This window comes from Puma concolor, chromosome B1 (genome assembly GCF_028749965.1).
Source record: "Puma concolor isolate L17-30 chromosome B1, mPumCon1.1.hap2, whole genome shotgun sequence".
Taxonomy (NCBI): domain Eukaryota; kingdom Metazoa; phylum Chordata; class Mammalia; order Carnivora; family Felidae; genus Puma; species Puma concolor.
Window position 1 is genome coordinate 74,476,306 of NC_141670.1, and position 21,095 is coordinate 74,497,400.

At 46.6% G+C, this 21,095-nt stretch overlaps 1 protein-coding gene and 1 long non-coding RNA gene across 3 annotated transcripts in view; one reads left to right on the top strand and one right to left on the bottom strand.

Moving 5' to 3' along the window:
• Positions 1 to 7,437, bottom strand: part of LOC147581694 (uncharacterized) — a 395,955-nt gene extending 388,518 nt beyond the window's left edge. Inside the window, exon 1 of one of the 2 annotated variants that reach the window (XR_015250168.1) lies at positions 7,165 to 7,437. This is a non-coding gene — a long non-coding RNA (uncharacterized LOC147581694). Of the gene's footprint in view, positions 1 to 4,726; positions 4,843 to 7,164 lie in introns of those variants that run through there. The other variant, XR_015250167.1, reaches the window with a different exon arrangement.
• An 876-nt stretch (positions 7,438 to 8,313) lies between these two features.
• Positions 8,314 to 16,815, top strand: SFRP2 (secreted frizzled related protein 2). The gene is made up of 3 exons (XM_086704059.1): positions 8,314 to 9,076; positions 11,518 to 11,598; positions 15,658 to 16,815. Exons 1-3 carry the CDS (start codon positions 8,578 to 8,580, stop codon positions 15,960 to 15,962), a joined length of 885 nt encoding a protein of 294 aa, XP_086560185.1. The 5' UTR covers positions 8,314 to 8,577; the 3' UTR covers positions 15,963 to 16,815.
• The last annotated feature ends 4,280 nt before the right edge of the window (positions 16,816 to 21,095 follow it).

A 21,095-nucleotide genomic window follows, 5' to 3' on the forward strand; every position in this document is an offset into this window, starting at 1 on the left:
TGTTGGGAGAAATCTGGACAATGAGGTGCTTACCCAAACCCATCTTAATCATGATATGCATAATTCACCACTACGAAAGCAGTGTCACTTATGAGCTGGTAAGAAACTGGAGAGGAAACATCAGTACAAGGGAATCCACTCAAAAAATTAAATATGGTTCAAATACTGTATGCAAAGGTAATTTTTAAGACATAGATCTTCATTTCTTGACATATGGAAATTTGTTACAAATAGTATGTGTCATTTGATTGCATTTTTATAAAGCTTTGTATATTCATTTTCTCTTAAGTTAAAAGAATATAACTATTTTCCACTTTTTTCTGTAGATACAGGCAGTGAATTTTTTTTGAATTTTTTTTAACGTTTATTTATTTTTGAGACAGAGAGAGACAGAGCTTGAACAGGGGAGGGTCAGAGAGAGAGGGAGACACAGAATCTGAAACAGACTCCGGGCTCTGAGCCTTCAGCACAGAGCCTGATGGGGGGCTCGAACTCACAAACTATGAGATCATGACCTGAGCCAAAGTCAGACACTTAACCGACTGAGCCACCCAGGCGCCCCAATACAGGCAGTGAAATTAAAGAGATTTCCACTTTCCCCCTTATAATTTTGTGTGGCCTGAGCATTTTACATGTATCACTTTTATAAACAAGAAAGAAACATTTGGGGGAGGAAATCAATTCATGAGTGAAAAATGAATGTTTCACTTTAACTTGATCTAATTTTCAATCCATTCCCTTCAGCCTCCTATTCAGTTGTCTGTTGTTGATTTGTAAAATCCAACTCTGGAAAATAACATCATTAATCTGGTTGTTAATGAGAATTTCCCATGTATCTATCTATTACAGTTTAGGACTTTTAAAGACATTGAATATTGTTCTCTGAAAGTAAATTTATAAACTAGACAGAATTTAATCCCTTTGTTAGTTTAAGCTGGTCTTATATGAGGCAAGGGACTGATCTCTCAAGATTTTTATAGAAGGATTTTTTGATTGCTTTCTAATAAGGCTTAGTTAGGACTACAAAAGACTATATTCTATCACAATTCAAAAAGCAACTAAGTTTCTCAGACATGACCTGCAAATGCCTAGGCCTTGTTATTCCTTTTCCCAGTAACACATATTTTGCTCTATGAGAATCTTTGTAATCTTCATAGCCCTTTATCCTAATGTAGGGAAAAGTCTTTACCCACAGAAATATGTGCCATCATCATCTTTAAGCTAAATGCAGAGAAGTGGAAATCTTATTTCTATCTACAAATACTAAACCATAAACCCCTTACATCCAAGGACTCTTTGATAACCCCGCAGTGTATGGTAGAGACCCAATAATCTTTTGATTGGGTGGATGGAATTAAACCCCAAAGAACTTGAGAAATTCCTTCCTTAAGGCATTAGGCTGCTAATTATATCATCTATGGGGAAGAGAAGAGCAGGGCAGAATAATTGTCCTTCCTGTGGTGACATGGTAACATTCCACAGAAATCATTCCAGTGACTACCTGTCCAAGTCCTTCAGATAGCATGAGAATATCCTAGGGAATAATATGCCTTTTCAGGGGAAAAAAAATGATTTCCAAATGAGAGAAATCTCATTTTGGGGCTGGGCACAAGCAACATTGACTTCCCCTCTCCCTAATCCTCCCCTCCACCCACACTACACACAGCTCCTCTGAATGGAACCATAACTAGCATAACAAGTCAAAGTTTCCAACTTAATAATACCAAACAAGAGGGAGTTAAAGACATGCTTTCAGTATTTATTCCAGGGAAGACCTGATCACAGAAAACCTTAGAAATCTTGTTCGTTTTGAAGCTCTAATCCAGACAAACTTGGACATGGAAAAAGGTTTCTGAACTAGTACAAATAATAATAAGTTAAATGTACTCATAAAAGCACTCTTTTCTTCCTTGTTTCCTTCCAGGGCAGAACTTGTTGTGAATTTCTTTAATTAATTAAGATTTCAAGGAAACTAAGGGAAGACAGCAAAGCTCTGGACAGCATGGCCAAGATGGTCACTAGACACTTTGCAGACTGGCCATCTACCAGAAACCCAATTTAACATTTGGAAGTATTTCTCTAGAATATTTCACTCCCCATTGTACCAATGGAGATTTACAAACTATTAAGAAATGTTAGGCTTACTAATGAAACTTTGTTAACATTTAGTGCCAATGAACTCAGAGGACGGAGTCTGTGTATGTGGGATACTATAGTTTGAAATTACAGGTTATACCAAATCAACCAAAAATCTAAGTTACAGATTTCTTTGTTGGTGCGAACGCCTGTGGTTTACTCAAAACTGGGCATGTCAAAAAAACAAGGATGAATCATTTTCATAAATCTGACAAATTTCTTAGTTTGGGCAGCATAAAAATCTACCATTAGGAAGACCCAAACAAATACAGAGTATGGAAAGGTGTCCCTAAAGTCAGTTCAGTAAGAATGACAAAAGGCTTTTTATTCTGGGATTTGTCTCTGGAAAGATCGTACATGTGTGCAGGAACTCAGATTCCATCTGTTGCTTTAGAGCCAACAGGCTTTATTGTATTGACTCTGTGCTCTTATCTGATGGCAATAAATTCCCACCAGAGTGAAACACCAGCTTAGCCAGTGACCCCTGCTGTTCAAATCAGACAATGGAGCAGGTCTTTCTTCCCAGAGAAACACTGTGGCTTCTGGACCGCCCTCTATGAATGGCCTTGGGATTTTGCTGTTTCCATTCAGGATTTCCTAACGTGAGCAATTAGGAGATGCTTCATTTCAAGAGTCTCATCAGCAGTTGCAACACATCAGTGAGCAATAAACTGCTGGGACCCCAGAAAGAGACAGGAAAATTGGAAAGTAAGGGACAGGGAAGAAGAAAGGCAAAGTATCCAACAGAGCTCTTTACACATACGGGGTGCTCCATAAATATGTAAGAGTGCCAAAGGAACTAAGCGTACACAGTTGACACGAATGTTAAAGTTTTGAACCCCAAGACCAAGGAATTACTATTGGTCCAGCAAATTTGAGACCTTATGCTGTAAACGAAAGGCGGCTGGGGAGGACGTGTACGCTAAACAAACGGAATTTCCTTCCCAGAGATCTGTGTCATTGAACAGCATCAGGTGTCTTCTTTGGTCGGGTTTTGTGTTTTTGTTTTGTTTTTGAAGCAGAAGCAGTCCAGGGATGCAAGCAGGACAAGCCACGCCCTAGCCCCATCCTTTCTCCCCAAGTATCTACAGCCATTTTCTCATCGAGGTTAACAATACAAGAAACAGAACTTGGTCTTTCCCGAGGCACCAACCACCGGCAGCCTCTATGATGTGCCTGAGAAAAATATACTGTATCTTTCTCAGTCCGTCCCAAACCAGTGTATGACCAAAAAACACTCATGTGGCTGGAGAAGAACAAGAAAACGACCTGTTGCAGTAGATTATCGTTGGAAGTGAAATCGGTTTTTGGTTAGTTGGTTGGGTTTGGTTTTGTTTTTATCATTTCGGAGCGACTGTTTTTAATCATTCTATCGAACTCCACAAGTATCCCACCCCACTGGCTTTACAAAGGCCTTTCTCAAAGAGCAAGTCTGCGGCACTCGGTTCAAAAAGGCCCCTGGATCTTGGGGGGGATTCACGCTGGCTTTGCACCAACCAACCAGAGAGCTGACAGTGACACGCGCGATTATAGCTCGCTCTCTCTCCGCCAGGTGGCCCGCCGAGAGGGACCAGGGCCCGCCCCAGCCTCACCCCCCGGGGAACCTTCGCTCTGAGCCTTCCGCCCGGGCTTCGGCACAGCGCCCACCTAAGCCGCGGTCCCCGCCGCCCCTCCTGCGCCCTCCCTCGGCCAGTTTGCCCCTCCTGGCGAAAAGGGGGCGCCGAGTCAGAACCTCCCTAGACCCTTCGTTTGTTTTTTCAGCTCCAATCTGGGACCCGCCGGCCCCTTGAAACCTGAAAGGAGAGAGGCGCAAGAATTTGGGTTAGCAGGCGGGAAACTATTGGTCTTCCGACTGGACTCTTGTTTTCTTCAAATGAGACGTAGGGGCCCTCCCGTCGCAGGCCTGGACCTCGGTATCGGAAATCCGCGTCTGAACCCTTGGGGTGCGCGACGGGAAGGCGGTTGGCACCTGCCCCGCCTGCGCGTGCGGCGACAGTCTTCCCGTCCGGCCTCAGGCGGCGCCCTCACTGCTGAGCGTGAGCCGCGGGAAGGCCAAAAGCAAAAAGAAAGCTACCTTCTCCCCTGACACCCACCCCCGCAAAAAAAAAAAAAAAAAAGAAAAAAAAAGCCAGCCTCAGGGCCAACTTTTAAAAACACAAAAGACCTCAGAGTCTCAACAGCGTGCAGAAACCGAAAGGCAACCCTTGAGGGACCCTCCGTTTTGGGAAATGGCGCCCCCAGATGGCTGCCGCGAATCCCACGGAAAGAAGCCCAGGCTAGCGCGCTTTTGGGTCTCGCTAGGAGCCAGGAAGGCCCGGGTCCCTAGCCCCGGGACGAGCGGTGACGTCACCCCCCCACCCCTCCCGGCAGGCCTGCGCGCGATGACAGCCAAGAGACGACGCTGTTGGAAACACCCAACTGGTCTGGACGCGTCCCCAAAGGCCGCCGAGGCCGGAACTGCACCCAGCTACGGCACGCGTAACACCAGCAGCTGTACTTCACTGTGTGACCCGGTTCCAGTGGCTTAACCCATCCGTGCCTGAGTGTCCTCGTGACTGCTCACTTGCAGAGTGATAACACCCACACCCACCTGCCGGGTGGCAGTGAGGATTTCAGGAGACGGAAGGAGGGTGGGGGCCTCGGTGCGTTAGTGCAGCCTCCCAGCGTGCCGCAGGTCATCCTTCCCGGCGCTTCCCGAACCCGTTCCCGGCCTGCCCCTCGCAGCTGCGTCATCCCGGCTCAGGCGTTGCCCTCGAGGCTTAAAGCCTCCCCGGAGGCCGAGCGTTTTAGTAAGGGGCGTCGAAATGCAGGCTTCCAATCGAAACGAAGGCCGGTCAGTGGCACCGTCATCTCGCGGCTCAGAAGCTTGTTGCCAATTCAAGACTGCCCTTCTGTAGCCCGTTTTGAGAATTAAGAAACCGGCATATTGCACACGTGCTTCTTCCCGCTCTCGCTCACCCTCTCACTCAGTCTGAGTCCGTGCTCGCGAGTGCGGGTGGGAGGCGCCGTTTCCCCGGCTCTCCACCGATACCCCGCCGATGCAGGGGCCACCGGCCCCAGACTTGGAGACCCCAGCCACAGGACAGAACCTCTGGGCACGACTGTGAGGGGCCTGCCTGCCCAGAAACTTGTAGCCAGCACAGCCCAGTTGTTCGGGCAAGACCGGCAGGAAGGTTGTGCCTGGAGATCCTTGAGTGCCTTGGACGACGGGCAACACTCAGGCAGGGAAGCAGGGCCAACTCCAGAAAACGGACGGTCTTCTCCAGGCCTGCAGCGTTTGGATGGGATGTCGTTCATTGTGGGGGCAGGCGCGGGGTAGGGGGAAGATGGCCAACCCCATCACCAGAGACCCATGGGCATCCCCCTTTCAGAGGAGGGAGCGCCCACCACCGCTTACCCTGGGTTTGGATGACTACAGTTTCCGTTCCTAAAAGGGGCTACTACTAAATGGACGGGGCAGAGGGTCGGCGGTGAGGGTGGGGGTGGGGGTGGGGGCTTCCGGGGGATGGGCGGTAAGTGCTGGCTCTCGGTTTGTAAAAGCAAAAGCCTTTGTTGGCTTTTGATAGACGGCAAGGCTCTGAGGAGGCCTGAGAGCAGAAGAGTCCAGGGAGCGAAGGCGACGCCGCGCGGCAGCACCACGTGCGCGCATCTCTCCGCGGTGACACAGCGACCCCGGCTGGGGAGGCTCGCCGGGACTGTCACCAGGCATCGGCGTACGTGCGGTTTTCACACAGACAGAGGGCCTTGCTCGCGTCCTGACCTCTGTGGGAGGTTATTTTCCTTTTCCTCCTCAATCCTCTGGTCTCGTGGGTGCGCCTGTCACGCGGGCACGCGCTTGACCAGGCGCGAAAAAAATTGAAGGGAGAGGGAGTGGGGCGCGACGTGAGGTGGGGAAGAAAGACGCAGCCTGAGCTGGATGAGATCGAAGCAGGGTGGCGCGGGTGCGATAGGGGATCCGCGGGCCTCCGAACCTGAAAGGCCAAAGCTTGGCGCCGCGCGCGGCGGCCTTGGAGACTCCAGTGCGGCTCCCGGCGCCCCCTGGCGGCGAGCGGGGCCGCGCGGGCTCCGGAAACAATGCGTCAGGCCGCGCGGGTCGGCGGGGCTCCTCCGCCCACGGCCGCTCCTGAGTGTGCGGCCGTGTCCCGTTTTACACGAGCCAGACCGGCCTGGGGCTCCTTTGTCCCGCGCTAGGGGTCTGAGTGGCCGAGACGACTCCAGGGGAGGGCTTTGGGGCTGGGGGGCGGTGGTGGCGGGAGAGCCCCTTCCCGCCCCCGGACCGAAGTCCTAGCATCTCTCAAGTGCTCAGGCTCTGCTTAATTGCTCTATTGGAGGTGTGTGCATTTAATGTGGGGTTTATTTTCAAAATTGTTTGTGTTGGGGAATGCGAGTTTCAGGCTTCTTGGTGCTTTAGTTAGAAACGAAAAAGGCCCAGGGCTGGTTACGCTGAAGAGCGGCCTTCTGCTGCTGCCCCCCCACACCCACTCCCCCACCCCCGGCCCTTGCCCAACTGAGCACCCGGATCAAAGATGGAAGCTGGACTTTGGGGGACATAGATTCTTGGAGTCCAGATAATGCTGTCCGTCCAGGCGGAGATTTTCCTGGTGTGTTTACGGCCAGGAAGGGATAGACGATGACGCTGAGTGGGCTTTCGCCACCCCTCCCCTAAGCACTGGGACCCCAAAGCAGGCCAGACGACTTGGACCTGGAAGGCTGACGGATCTATTGCATCTTTCCGGAAGGAGGGAAATAGGAAAGCTTCGGACGGAGCCTGTGGATAGCTCCTAGAGGCCGGGAAGTAATAACAATGAGCTACCTTACATATGAAAGAACCTTGGCGGGGCCGCTCTCAGCGGATTATCTGTTTGGATCAGCACCTCCAACCAGCTAAGGAGGCTGAGGGGGCGGAGACGACCTACCCCTAGGGGAGACTTGGGTGATTCCGGGAAAGGAGCCCCCCCCCCACACACACACACACACTCACTTTCCCCCTCCTGGCACCCAAGTTCCGGTTTCCAGCTGTAAACTTACTGTTTGCAGTCCTCAAGGGTAGTAGAGCCCTAGCTCCACGAGAGCAAAGGCCAACCTGTTTCACCTCTGCACACTCAGTGCCCGCTGGCGTGTGCAGGATGCATGAACCAACGCTGCCAAGGCCACCACTAGCGCTCGTGGATCTCCAGGCAGGGCTCCTTCCTCTGTTCCCCAGTCCTTCCCAGACTGTCCACCTGGCGCATTCTCTGCCAGTCCTATGGGCCTGGCACTAGCCTTTAGGAACGGGGCCTATACTCCGTTCCGCGCTCCTGAGCGCCGCGCCGCGAGAGCCCGTGTGTGTTAGGGCCCGCGCTACCTTCGAGCGTTGAGTCATCCCTTTCATTTAAGGAGCGGGGGGAGGGCAGGTCTTTTATCCAAAACCGGGAAATGGTGGGCAGTCTTGTGTGGGCCTGACGAGACTCTGCAAAGGCATTTCCCCAACGGCAAAATCTAGACGTATTCCAACAACACAACCACCCCAACGTTTTAGTCCCTTTTCCATGTAAAAGTTTTGCTCACTCGACTTTATTCGTAATTCTGATTTTTAAAAGGGCAGGGGGCAGCACACGGTACAGTTATGGGCCACGCTGCGAACTGTGGCTGCAGACTGGAGAGGAAACCAAGCTCGCCTAGGCGGCCTGGGGCCGACAGGTCCCGGGCGCGAGCCGAAGAAAGCACAAAGAGCCTGAGCTCTCGGCTCAGAGGGATGCAGTTCTGCCGCACAGCTCCGGGGTCCCAGCAGAAACTTCAGGCTGGGGTCAAACAACCCCCGACCGGGGCCTCGCAGGGGGCGGAGCGCGTTTCCCCCGGGACCCGGTGGCGAGGCCGCCCATCGCGTCCCCAGCGTTTCCCCATCTCCCGCAAACCGTGCTCCGCACTCTCGGGGCGGGGGGAGGGGGGGGGCGCAGCTGCCAGGCTTGTCTATTTGTTTGTTGTTTAAAGCAACCCTTGAGCACGCGATCAGCAGCATCTAAAGTGGGCGGGGAGCCGGGGAGGGGGGCAGAATTTCCTTCCAGGGAGCGCGTGAGGGGCATTCTCAACGGAAAACAAGACCTAGAGAGTAGTGACCAACCCTCCTCGGATTACTCTGCACTGGCTCCTCCCTTTCTTCCCCCCTCCCCACCTCCAGATTTGCATAAAAAAGGCCAAGAAAACTCTGGCTGGGCCCCAGCAGTGGCTCACTCTGCTCCCCCGGGTCGGAGCCCCCCGGAGCTGAGCTCGGGCTTGCAGCGCGAAGCCGAGTGGAGAGCTTCTCGCCCGCACAGTCCTCGCGGCGCCCGGCGTCTCGGCCGCCCGCTTTCCAGGCCCCCCGAACCGCCCAGAGCAGAGCGAGCGAGCCGGGACGAACTCCGCCCCGGCTGCCTCCCGCTTCCCCGGCTCGGCTCTCCGCCCCCCGGGGGTCGCGCGCCCACGATGCCGCAGGGCCCTGGCTCGCTGCTGCTGCTCGTCCTCGCCTCGCACTGCTGCTTGGGCTCCGCGCGCGGGCTCTTCTTCGGCCAGCCCGACTTCTCCTACAAGCGCAGCAACTGCAAGCCCATCCCGGCCAACCTGCAGCTGTGCCACGGCATAGAGTACCAGAACATGCGGCTGCCCAACCTGCTGGGCCACGAGACCATGAAGGAGGTGCTGGAGCAGGCGGGCGCCTGGATCCCGCTGGTCATGAAGCAGTGCCACCCAGACACCAAGAAGTTCCTGTGCTCGCTCTTCGCCCCGGTCTGCCTCGATGACCTGGACGAAACCATCCAACCGTGCCACTCTCTCTGCGTGCAGGTGAAGGACCGCTGCGCTCCAGTCATGTCCGCCTTCGGCTTCCCCTGGCCAGACATGCTCGAGTGCGACCGTTTCCCCCAGGACAACGACCTCTGCATCCCCCTCGCGAGCAGCGACCACCTCCTGCCGGCCACCGAGGAAGGTAAGCCTTTCCCCCATATTCCCCGCTTCTTGCCCCCACCCAGCTCCACTAAGGCTTTCCGTGGGGATCTCGAGGCCCACAACCCACATCCCGATGTGTCCCTGCGAGGGGTACCAGTCCCAGGTGAGGCTTACGTTCTTCTTGCTGTAGTTTGTCCTCGTGACAAATTTAAGACACCACACACACACACCCAAGTCTCTCATTCCCTTCTGAGTTACACCAGTTGCTCTTAGAGACAGTTTAAAAAAAAAAAAAAAAAAGCAAAAGAAAAGAAAGAAAGAAAAAAGAAAAAGCGAAGGACTGAAAGGCATTTTTCCCCCTTAGAGATGCACAGTTAATTTTAAAGGAGGTCGCACTTTTGAGATCATTAGAAGTGGTGCTGTGCTGAGGAGTTAGTAGTGAGCACCCTGGCCAGAGGCTCCTTGCTCAGCCTCCTGCAACACGTTCTCACCACCGGGCAGGATTCTAGGCAGGGAAACATTCTCGTGCAGGCACGATAGCCAAAACGCATAGTCATTTAAGGTATTTTTTGTTCTCTGTCGACTTAGGTTTTGGAAATAAAAGCCGGACTGGCTCGCGGAGCATGTTGAAATTGAGCGCTGGTTGTACTTACTGCTCAGTGATCTAAGGAAGAGGGCATAAAGGGCATCTCCAGGCATTTTTCTATCGCTAATCATCTTATATCTTAGGAGTGGTTTTAATTAACTGGAGAAAATCATGCAAAAGAGAGTTTCCCAGGTTTCTAGAAAACAGAGGGGGAAGTTCCTGTGCAAAAACCATCAAAGCAATGAAAACCTCATGGGTTCTTGATACTCTTCCTGAGAGAAAAACATACACAATGTGTCCGAGCTGATTCAGGTCCCCTGGGGATGGAAAGGGAGCTCCTTCATCCCTTGCAGGGCTCTAGCAGTCTCTCCTTTTCAATCTCTAATTGTTTTCCTATAGCCATCACTGGTTAAAGAAAATGCACAGTTGTTCAGCAATCTTTTCTGGCAGGCACCTCCAGTTTGCAATCATCTTATTGGTTAGATTTCTAATTTATTGCAAATGTTTGGCATATTTCAAACATTTGTCCAACATATACCACAGACCAACCAATACAGGTTAGTAACATTTTATATACATTCCTAGAGCTCCTAATTGGAAATGTTTCATTTTGTTTGAGTGAGGGGAATTAAGGACAGTTTTATGTGTGTGACTTTTGTTTTTACTTCTTTCCACCACCAGCACCAACATTATAAAGTACATTTCTCCAAATCGCCTTTTCCTCCTTCAAAATAAGTTTATGGTCTTCAAAACATGCTCTGAAATTTTTCTAATTTGATACATATCTCTGATATCTTGAGTCACATAAAGTTTTTTTCTGTGAAAATTCAATTTCATATGAATGAAAATCAAACTTCTCCTAAATTTTGAACACAGCACTAGCACAAATGCAAGAAAGGGAACAGTATGTTTTCTCCCCCCCCCCCACCCCCACCCCCACAAGCAGGCTCTTTTACAAGAGCCTTTAGCAGGCTCTCTGATCATTGTGCTAGTGCATACTCCTACATTTGGTCAGACCCCCAGAGACAGTTAGCTTCAGTTATGATTCACTTCAGGAAAAGCTTTAGGTTTTTTGCTTGGTTGGTTGTGTTTTGGTTTGGGGTTTTTAAGGGGGTGGGGGGTTGTTTGTTTCTGACAGTTTGAAATGGAGAAAGAGGGGCAAGAAGAACCCGCACAGGAAGGAAGATAACCATGAAATAAAAGCAGCTTAATTCAACCACAGACTTGACAAAAAGCACAAGGGTGATACAGAAGCGGTTAGAGCAGGCTATTGTAATTACCAAGGCGTGTTTCAAGGTGGGAAGAACCGGTATGTAACCCCTGCAACACTAGCCACCTCTCCCTGTCCAGACAAGTATCCTGTCCAGAAAGTATCCTGAAGTGGCCTTCCTGAGACGCAACTCTGCTGAAGAGCCCAGCAGAGGCTGAGCCACACTGGTGTCCTGCAGCCAAAAAAGACAATCTTTTAGCTATGTTTTGTGGTAACCAATTTTCCAGAACCCCTCCAGGTTTCTTCTGGTGCTTTGTCCTCAGAGAAGCTTTGGGAACAACTTTGAATTTCAGAGACAGAATCTGTCTCAGGAGTGAGGAGGAAGAGCTAAAAAGCCAAAACCCATCCCAGTTAACTGTCCACTGTGCCCACAACACCCTTTTTGCAGGGAGGGGGGTTGACCTGTCATTTCTCAAACACAACTATACGCATTCTTGTTTTGCCCATGAGAAAGCAGGAGTCACAGAAGACTTTCCTGGGAATGAGTGATCCTTTTTCAAAGAGGCAGAAGCTGGGGTCTTACAGAACAATTGCTACTCTGGCCTGGATAAGCCCCTTTGAGTTGTTTACAAACGCCACCTGCTGTTCCCTTTTAAGCAAACTTACTAACTTTTCACATTTCTAGCTCCAAAGGTATGTGAAGCCTGCAAAAATAAAAATGAGGATGACAACGACATAATGGAAACTCTTTGTAAAAATGATTTTGGTAAGTAATATACCAACAACAAAGATTTCACATACAAAAGCTTTATTTGCCAGTACAGCTTACAGGTACAAATCATTAAGATGTTATTGGATAAGACTTGGGTAAAATACTATCATAGCTGATCTTTCCCAAAGTCATCTAACTTGCTCTATCCCAGTTTTCTCCCTATGTAACTATCTTGCCTGAGTTGTATCTTTTTAGGTGAGACTCATTGATTGTTCTGTCTCAGTCAAATAGTGAGAATTATTCAAATTAGGACTTTTGAATGGCACATTTTTCATTTCACTTTGGCTTTTTCTTGCCAATAAGCATGATCTTGGGCCATGTTCTTTCACTCACTCGATATGTGTGCCAGGAATTAAAGCATGTAAATATTAGCCCCAGCAAAAACAGACTGAAGGCATTTAGCTAAAAATAAAAGTTTGTTCCAGCATCAAATAGAAATATTTTTACCTTATTCATAGCCCATAATGCTTTGCTCCTCTGCATTCCATCACTAGTGACTATGTCCAAGGTATAGGCTAATAATTTGGGGGGAGGAGTTCCTTAAATTTAAAAAGAAAAAATAAAGATTAGGAATTTACTTTGGCAAAATATATGAAAGGCGCCATGATGACATAGTGCTTGGAGATAATAATATGTGTGATATGTTACCCAGATTCACAGAGGGTGGGTCACCACCCTTAGGAGAGTATTATACGAGAAAAGAGGGATGAACACTGTTCACACAGAGCTTCATCACCACCTATCCACTGTCCTCAGGGCTCTGAGGTAAGGGCCGAGCCCAGCTAGACCCAGAAATCAGTGCTAACTTTGGAGTCAGAAGTGGCCATGAACGTCACCCAGACATTCCCTGGGACATTCGTGTTTTCATCCCATTCCAAGAGGAGACACCTTTTGATGTGTTTGAGAGGCTGGTATCCCTGAAAAGTATTTGTTCAGGCGGAAGGCCGAACTCACTGGTGAGCAGATATGATCCCTGCTCTATCAAACAGTAATGGATTCTAACTGATCTGTATTAACATTTCTATATACTCAACAAAGTCCTTGAAACTGAGAGAAATGACTTCACCACCCACTTTTGGGAGCTACCTTCCCACTCTCTCCTTACAACTTGCCATCCCAGCAATCTCAGACCGTCCAGGTCCCTGAAACTCTGGAGACAGTCCAGTCCCTGTTCCTTACCATTCCAGTCTCTTCCAGAAGTGTCCTGGGTTTAACCTTAGCTGATCCCAGATCAGCCACAGCTTTAGGAAAAACTTCACACTGCCAAGGAAGAAAAAAAGAAAGGAGGCGACCCTGAGTCCCAACCAGTCTGTCCCCTCAGCAAGAACCACAAAAGCGATGATAGGGTTTCGTATGTCTATATTTAAATATATACAACTCTAAGTAGTAGAGGGCAGGCAGGCGTGCGGGTAGCAGCGGTCTCAGATCTCTAGAGCCTTACCAAACACATTTCTGAGCTTCTATGATAAAAAGATTTGATTAAAGGCAAAAAAGAAACATAATTTTAACAAAATTTACATTAAAATGTTTATAAAATGTCATTTTCTTCTGGCAACTTATGTCCTTTGCATTAGATTTAATACAGATCTCTCTCCTGACTTTCCATGAAAAAGCTAGTTATGTCACGGGGCTCTAAAATGATTGAAATGTAGGCATGTGCACATACACACACACACATATTAATGCTTGCTTTATGGCTTCCCTCACAGAAGACCCCCTTCCTAAGGATGCTGTATCAAGACCTAGCCCCTCCCCCAGAAAAAGTGTGTGTGAGAGTGTGTGTGTGTGTGTGGGGGGGGGAAGGTATGTCCTAGTTTTCTCTCTCCTTAGAGGAGAAAACCTTTCAAAACAACATGGATATCCCTGCATGTAAGGTATCACACACACATATTACCTCACAGCTTTGTTTTCTATTTTCCCACATTAATTTTGTCTCTAAAGAGATAATGAACCGTGAATTATAGGAAGTGTTATAAGCAGTATTCCATATTGCCTCTGTACTTTGGAAAGTGATGGAAGGGTAGAAGGAACAAGGGTAGAAATCTGATTTATTTAACTTAAATCATCCACAAAAGCATCACACTCTTTCCCCACTGCACTCCTGAAGTACAGGGAAAATACAGAATGCCTCCTAGCCCAGAACTGCCTGCCCATGCATACAACCTATTGTTGGATCAGACAGTATCATTACCTCTGCCTCCTACCACTTCCTGCATCCCCATTCGCATCTTCCAGGGCAGAAAAAGTTATTTTGGGGCTTTGATTCCCTATATTTGGTCCCAGCTGAAAATTCAGGGAGGAAATGCCTGGTCCCATGGTAAGCTTCTGCGAAGTTGATTATTTTATAGCTAGAAAAAGATGAGTAATAAATCTTCCTCCTGGTTAAAAGTAATGGTTTTCTGATATTTAGAGATCAAGAATGTTTAATTTGACCAGGTGTTCTATCACACATGCTCTATCTGTGCTGTAGACAAACTTCCAGGCAACATGTAATCACTTCTCCCACCATGCATCTTTCCCACCCCCAACCCCTTATGCAGAGGCCACAGGAACGTGTGATCTTTTCATGTGACTTGTTCCATGACGTAAGTCTTATAAACCCTGAGAACTCAGTACTATGGTTCAGATGTACATCAGACAAAATAATGATTAGCCAAATCACAGCATCTTTGATTTATCTGGTTAAGTTTCAGTCATTTCCTGGTGGGCTGGAAAAGCCATGGTTACTCAAATTCCCTTTCTGAAACAGAGAGAGGGAGGGAGAGAGAGATCCCCAAAGTAGTTATAGACACACACACACACACACACACACACACACACACACACACACACACACCTCTTCCTCTGTTACTGATAATATACTGAACTCTATCAAAATCAGGAAGTGTCACTGGCACATCATCTATATGGAACACTTAATCAGTGTCATTAACAGTCTTAGGACACATTACAGTTGGGGATGTTAATGCTGTAACCTGGACCAGAAATTTGATGCTGCCTTAAGAAATCACAGTGGTATTAAAGAAGGGGGTTTGGGGACCATGGTTCTGAGAACTAGACTCAGCCAGGACACAACCTAAGTGGGTGACCTTGTGTAAATCACTGACTTCTCTGGATTTCAGGTTGTGTATCAGTAAGAGATTTTAACTGGATGATCCTTTCCAACCTTAAAATTTTACCCTTTCCCTGCCTTCCTGGAGTCTTGAAATTTAATTCCAGCATGTATGTTTGTAGGGTTTTCTTTCCCAAACCAGATTGTTCATGACTGTAAAACGTGTCTTTTATAGTAAACCATTTACTTTTGGTCTTAGCATTCTAGTGAGTCCACATATCCACTTTGGAAATGGTACATATATGATCTGCAAATGCCTTGGCCTTGGACAAGCAAAAGATAGCAGATGAGAGTGAGATCTTCAGAAAAGCACTTTTACAGCTAAACATGTTGTGGTCTTAGAGTCTTGGATATTTTTTCTCTTAGTTGCTTTACCAAATCAAATGCAGCTGTAAGATCAATTCTCCTTCCCTGTAGTCTGTTCTTTAGAAAACAATGATTGTGTGATATAATTTCCTTACAGGTTTGTCCAAAAACCTCTCCAACGTAATAAATTGAGTTTAAAGTTTATGGCCACAGAAGGATCACGTTTCACCTAAGAGTCAGGCATTTCTTTTCATGCTGAAGTTTCCAATAGGGGAAGTCATTTGTTGAGGAAAGCACGAACCACATGCAACCTACATACAAACACAAGAACACAAGGGTGAGGAAGAGAAGTTAATTAATTGAGTCCCGCTAAGAGAATTTTGAAAGGATGGCTGATTTGAAATAGAGTGCCTGGCAAACCCTTTGAGGCTTTAGAAATGAAGCCACCTGCTGCCCCCAGCTCCCAACCCCCCACACCTCAGCCCCTGACAGTCTCATTAGTTGCAGGAAGCTCTTCTTCCCTCCCCCAGGCCAAGTCAACAAATATGCAGTGGAACGGGGTGAGGAAAGCCCCCACTCTATACTTAATTCCCTTATTACAACCAGTGTGATTCTGTCTCCTCCCGTCTTTGTAGCACTGAAAATAAAAGTGAAGGAGATAACCTACATCAACAGAGATACCAAAATCATCCTGGAGACCAAGAGCAAGACCATTTACAAGCTGAATGGTGTGTCTGAAAGGGACCTGAAGAAGTCGGTGCTGTGGCTCAAAGACAGCTTGCAGTGCACCTGCGAGGAGATGAATGACATCAACGCACCCTATCTGGTCATGGGACAGAAGCTGGGCGGGGAGCTGGTGATCACCTCAGTGAAGCGGTGGCAGAAGGGGCAGAGAGAGTTCAAGCGCATCTCCCGCAGCATCCGCAAGCTGCAGTGCTAGTTTGCCCCCAGGCCAGCTCCAGGGCTAGGCTGACCATCTCCGCTCTGGGTCCTCAGCTCTCATTCCCCAAGCACAGGCTCTTGCAGCTCCAGCCCCTGCCTGGAGCGGCTTCCCTCGCCTTTTGCACGTTTGCACCCCCCAGCATCTCCTGAGTTATAAGGCCTTAGGAGGCCTCGGGAAGGGGTAGCTGTTTTCACATAAAGGAAAACCCCACCCAGATCATGTAGAAATGTTTAAACTAATAAAATCATGAATATTTTTATGAAGTTTTTAAATAGCTCGCTTTAGTGTTGAATAGCTACAACCGTGACTTGGGTCTGATATTTTTGTTTTTCTGTTTGGTTTGGGTCAGCTGTTTTTCACTTTCTGCTAAGGTTGCCATAATGTGCAAATAGCTTCATTTTTCAATGTGGCCCAAACTGTTGTGGGTCACAAACCTCGTTGAGATAAAGCTGGCTGTTATCTCAACATGTCTCAGCTCCAGCCTGAGACTCAGAGCCTAAGTCTTAAAATTCACTTGTCATTTCACACCCTCATTGGGAACTTACAGCAGTAGCATGTTATTACATTTCCAGGTAGAGTACTTCCATTTATAAAGAGCACATTAACCATCACAGCACGAGTTCTTCAAATAAAGGGCAAACAGACAGATTTCATAACTGACCTGAGTACTTTAAGCTTTGTTTAAAACATTTTTTACTTAATTTTGCAAATTCAACCATTGTAGCTTACCTGTAATATACATAGTAGTTGACCTTAAAAAGTTGTAAAAATATTGCTTTAACCAACACTGTAAATATTTCAGATAAACATTATATTCTTGTATATAAACTTTACATCCTGTTTTACCTACTGCTTGTCTTCTGTCTTTTCTTCTTAATGGAAGGAAATGGGAAGGGTGACGTACAGAGTGGTCACTTCCCCTCTCCTGAGGCCCAGCCCTCCCACAGTTTAAAATGTCTTGTTTCTCAGGTGACTCAGGAAAGTGTCTCTCCCCTACACCACCTGGCTGCTGCCTTGTGCCCCACATCTCACACAGATTTTTACCACTGCAGGCCCAGTGGGAAGGCAGAGAATTGAAGGCTTTACAAAGGACTTTCCTCTTTTTGTCCCTTCTCAGCAGTTCAGCTGTAGCTATACGGTAATCCTACTTTAAAACTAAGGTTCATGAGCTTGAAGTTGTGCCTTCCCCTTCCCGAGATTTTCATAATGAAAATAACCATTGCGGGATGCCTGGGTGGCTCAGTCTGTTGAGCATCCCACTTCGGCTCAGGTCATGACCTCGCAGTTCACAAGTTCGAGCCCCACGTCGGGCTCTGTGCCGACAGCTCAGAGCCTGAAGCCTGCTTCAGATTCTGTGTCTCCCTCTCTCTCTGCTCCTCCCCTGCTGGGTCTCCCTCCTTTCTCTCTCTCTCTCTCTCTCTCTCTCTCCCCCTTTCGTTCTCTTTCTCAAGAAATAAACATTAAAAAAAAGAAAAACATTTCAAAAAATGTTAGCTTCTTCTCCACTTAAACTTTAACCCTTTAGATAAAGAGCCATGATTTGAGGAATATCCATTGAAAGGCAGGGGCTAGTGAGAGGACAGATAGACATCCATCCACAAAATGTCCATGCAAATGCTTATTTTATTTGGAAACCTCCACAGAAATTCTATTAAATGAAGACACTATGGCTCAGAGGAGTTAGATGGCACAGCTCATAAGAGACAGAGGCGGGGCTGAAACTCAGGGCCTTCAGATGACAAATTCTGTCTACTCCAGCTAGGACTGAAATATAGAAACACGGTGGCACTCATCTATTTAGCAAATAATTATTGGGAATCTGCCACGTGACTTGCCCTATTCTAAGTGCTGGGGTACATGCATTAATCTTGGTTCTTATGGAGCTTGTATAAGGGACGGAAACAAAATAAATAACCACAGTTATGATTATATATTTATAACACCAGTTATATGCAGTATAATTACAGTTAATATGTGAGAGTAACAGAGTGTCCCCATCAAATTTGAATTTTTTACCGGTATTCATGTGAAGCCTTCACTGATAACATTTTACTGATTTACTTTAAAAGTGTCCTGAACATACATCCATGACCTCTCTACAGTACTTAAAGCTCTTTTGGCACCAAAAGTCAATACAGCCCACTACCTCGGCTACAGGATTCCTACAATCCTTTCCATTTCCTCCAAGTTGCCACGTGACTGCTTCTCATCTGATTCCACAAACTCGAGATACAACCCTCTCTTCCTACAAGGCACCTCTGGACTGGACCTGAAGGGAGATGCTCACGGATCAAGGCTAACACTCATTTTAAGCATTTGGAACAGAAGACTATGGACCCTGTAAAAAGCAAAAAAAGAGAAAGAGAAGATAAAAGACAAAAGAATGGAAACAGTAAACCAAGGAATTAGGGATTAGAAGGGGGAAATATGTACAATGCATCAAAAACTAATGGAAAGAAATAATTTGGAAAAAACTGATCTACCTGAATGCTCCCTCTCCAGTTAAGTCAAAAGCCTCTTCCTATATAACAGGAATCAAAAGCCTCAGCTCTGAAGAGCAAGTGAATGCCAGACATGGCTTCTTTCAGTCATATTTTGAGGCATCAGCAGCCCAGGCATCACTCCAATGTCTGCATTCTGCCATACGTGCCTCTCTATGGACTTTCCAACGCCTGTTCCCATCTTCCATGAAGCTATGAGCCAATGAGACATGCTTAGGCAGAGCACATAGGTTTTGGTTTGATTTTTCATTTTGTTTTGCATGATGGTTCAAATATATATGAAATACATGTTTATTATTATTATTCTTGAAATAATCATGATTGTATTCTTAATTTTCCAACTATCAGATTTCTTTCGTTGGCATATGAAAACATGAATGTCCATCCACTATTGGAAAAAGCAAGTAATCAGAAGACACTGAATATCTGTGTTTCCTAAGATGATCCATGATCTATCAGTAAACTGCTAAAATGTCACAAGTAGGAGATCAGCTGAAACAAAAAGTTAAAAAATAGGAAAACTATGTATCTACTATGCATGCAATTCCTCTTCCCTTTTCTAAATAACTTGAGAAATGAGTTGAGGTATTTTGAGGAGCATTTCCTAAGTGCATGAAGGACAAAGCTTCTATCCACATGCACAAATTGATGTACTGAAATTCATAGGGTTAGAAAAAATCCATGCTATCTAAGAGCACCCTCCATTCCTCATTGCAAATTCTGTCATCAAATGATAATTTGACTGGATTTTTTACCTTCCAACTCTTATTTACCATCAGGTTTTCAATGTTCTTGATGAGGGAAGAGGGTCACCTTGAAAACCAAATCCAGGCATATGTGTCCCTCATGCAGTTACTACAACTGGATTATGATTGTGATTTTTGCCCATGAAACACAGTGCATAACAACAAACTAATTCATTAACTCATCAAAGATTCACTGAACACGAACTGTCACCATTAATTTATTCATTCAGCAATATAGTGAATGCTTTCCTGCATCCAGGCACTGTTCCATGTGGTGAATACAGTGATTCAGCCCTCCTTCAGCTTATATTTTGAATTAGGAATTGGATTAGGCACCAGAGATAGAGATGGGTCCTACCCAAAGGGAGCTAACAATCCAATAAGGGGAAGAAGCATGTAAACAAATAACTCCAATACTCTGTGTTAAGAGGGAGATGTGTACATGCCAAGGGATGGCACAGAGGACAGAGTGGTTAACTCAGGTACAAAACAGAATATTTGGTTCAGGTTGAGCTTAGGATCAGGGTAAAGATGCTTTCAAGGAAAGAACTTTCAGTGAGTTGCACCAGAATATCTTCTATTAGGAGAGAGCCTTAAAATTCAGTATTTATAATCAGTTTTACACACTGGCCAATCAACTACACTATTGTGCAATTATCATGCTGAAGGTACTGTTCTCGACACTACCAGTAACCTAGCATAAGGTCCATTGCTTTTATAATCCATAAAATTCCAAAATTCTCAAATTACAAAACAATGGATCAACATTTAGCCCAGAAACGAATAGCAATTCAACATAATAAAAATTTTTTGAAGCAGTCCATAATTGTCCAGAATGTGAGGCAGATAGGTGAATGCTACAAAAAAAATTTCAATTACTAAACGTAGCAGCCCATACACACAGTGCTAGAAGAACAAATCAAAGAACTTAAATGCCACAAGATGTCCCAGTACAGAGTAATAACAATCATTTATTTAACAATCCAGGCATTCTGCTATGCTATGAAATGAGCAAAGTACTAGAACTTAATAACTTGGTCCCCAGTAGAAGTACACCTAAAAACCTATTCATTCACTCCTGCCTGCATGTGCTCTCATGTGCACCTACACACAAATGTAGCTCTGTCAGAAAATCTTCTAAAACTGTATAATTTAATGGATATCAAAACAAACCACTTGGCCAACTAGAAACTACAGTACAAGTGGAAAACACCTTGGGGTAGCTTTTGAAATTCAGAGAGACCTAGGCAATATAATTATTTTCTGCAAACCTGAGACCATTCAACTCTAAAATAATAAAGAACGACTACTCTATAAACTATACCTAAGCTCAATACATTTTCATCTGTCCATCCTCAGTTTTGAGGTATAATTCTCAGACCTTGTTTCTGTATAAGGACATATCCACAGCAGGAAGGAGCACCAGTCTGCAGCCAGTCCTAGTCCTAACCTCCACATGCCCCTCTGTTCCACCAGCTCACCATGCTTTTCAGGTTCTTGGGCACAATGGGTTGCTCTAGTTGGTATGGGTGGTCAGAGCCTGAGTGGTAGCAGCTCAGGCAGATGGGAGGAAGAAATGGAGCCGTAAATACCATCAGCCCCTCCTTTCTTCCAAAGAGATTTTTCCACCTCCAAAGAAAGACTCAAACCCTCTCCTCCCTAGGCTTCTCCAACAACACCAAGCTTCGAGTCTGCAGCAACCCTAGAGCGGAGAATTCATTCAATTATTCAACAATCTCACACTGAGCAACCTACTCTGTGCCAGGTGCTCTCTTAGGTGCTGAGGTTCCAATGATGACCAACACACAATGGGCACTCTGAAGAAGCTCACAGTCTAATGTGACACATACATGTGACAGACAATACTAACTGAGACCCAAATT

Bases quoted from the DNA above. Each gene is read 5' to 3' on its own strand.
- SFRP2 (XM_086704059.1), top strand. From the start codon at position 8,578: ATGCCGCAGGGCCCTGGCTCGCTGCTGCTGCTCGTCCTCGCCTCGCAC. The intron at 9,077-11,517 runs GTAAGCCTTTCC...TCACATTTCTAG, and splicing joins CCTGCCGGCCACCGAGGAAG to CTCCAAAGGTATGTGAAGCC. The intron at 11,599-15,657 runs GTAAGTAATATA...CCGTCTTTGTAG, and splicing joins TCTTTGTAAAAATGATTTTG to CACTGAAAATAAAAGTGAAG.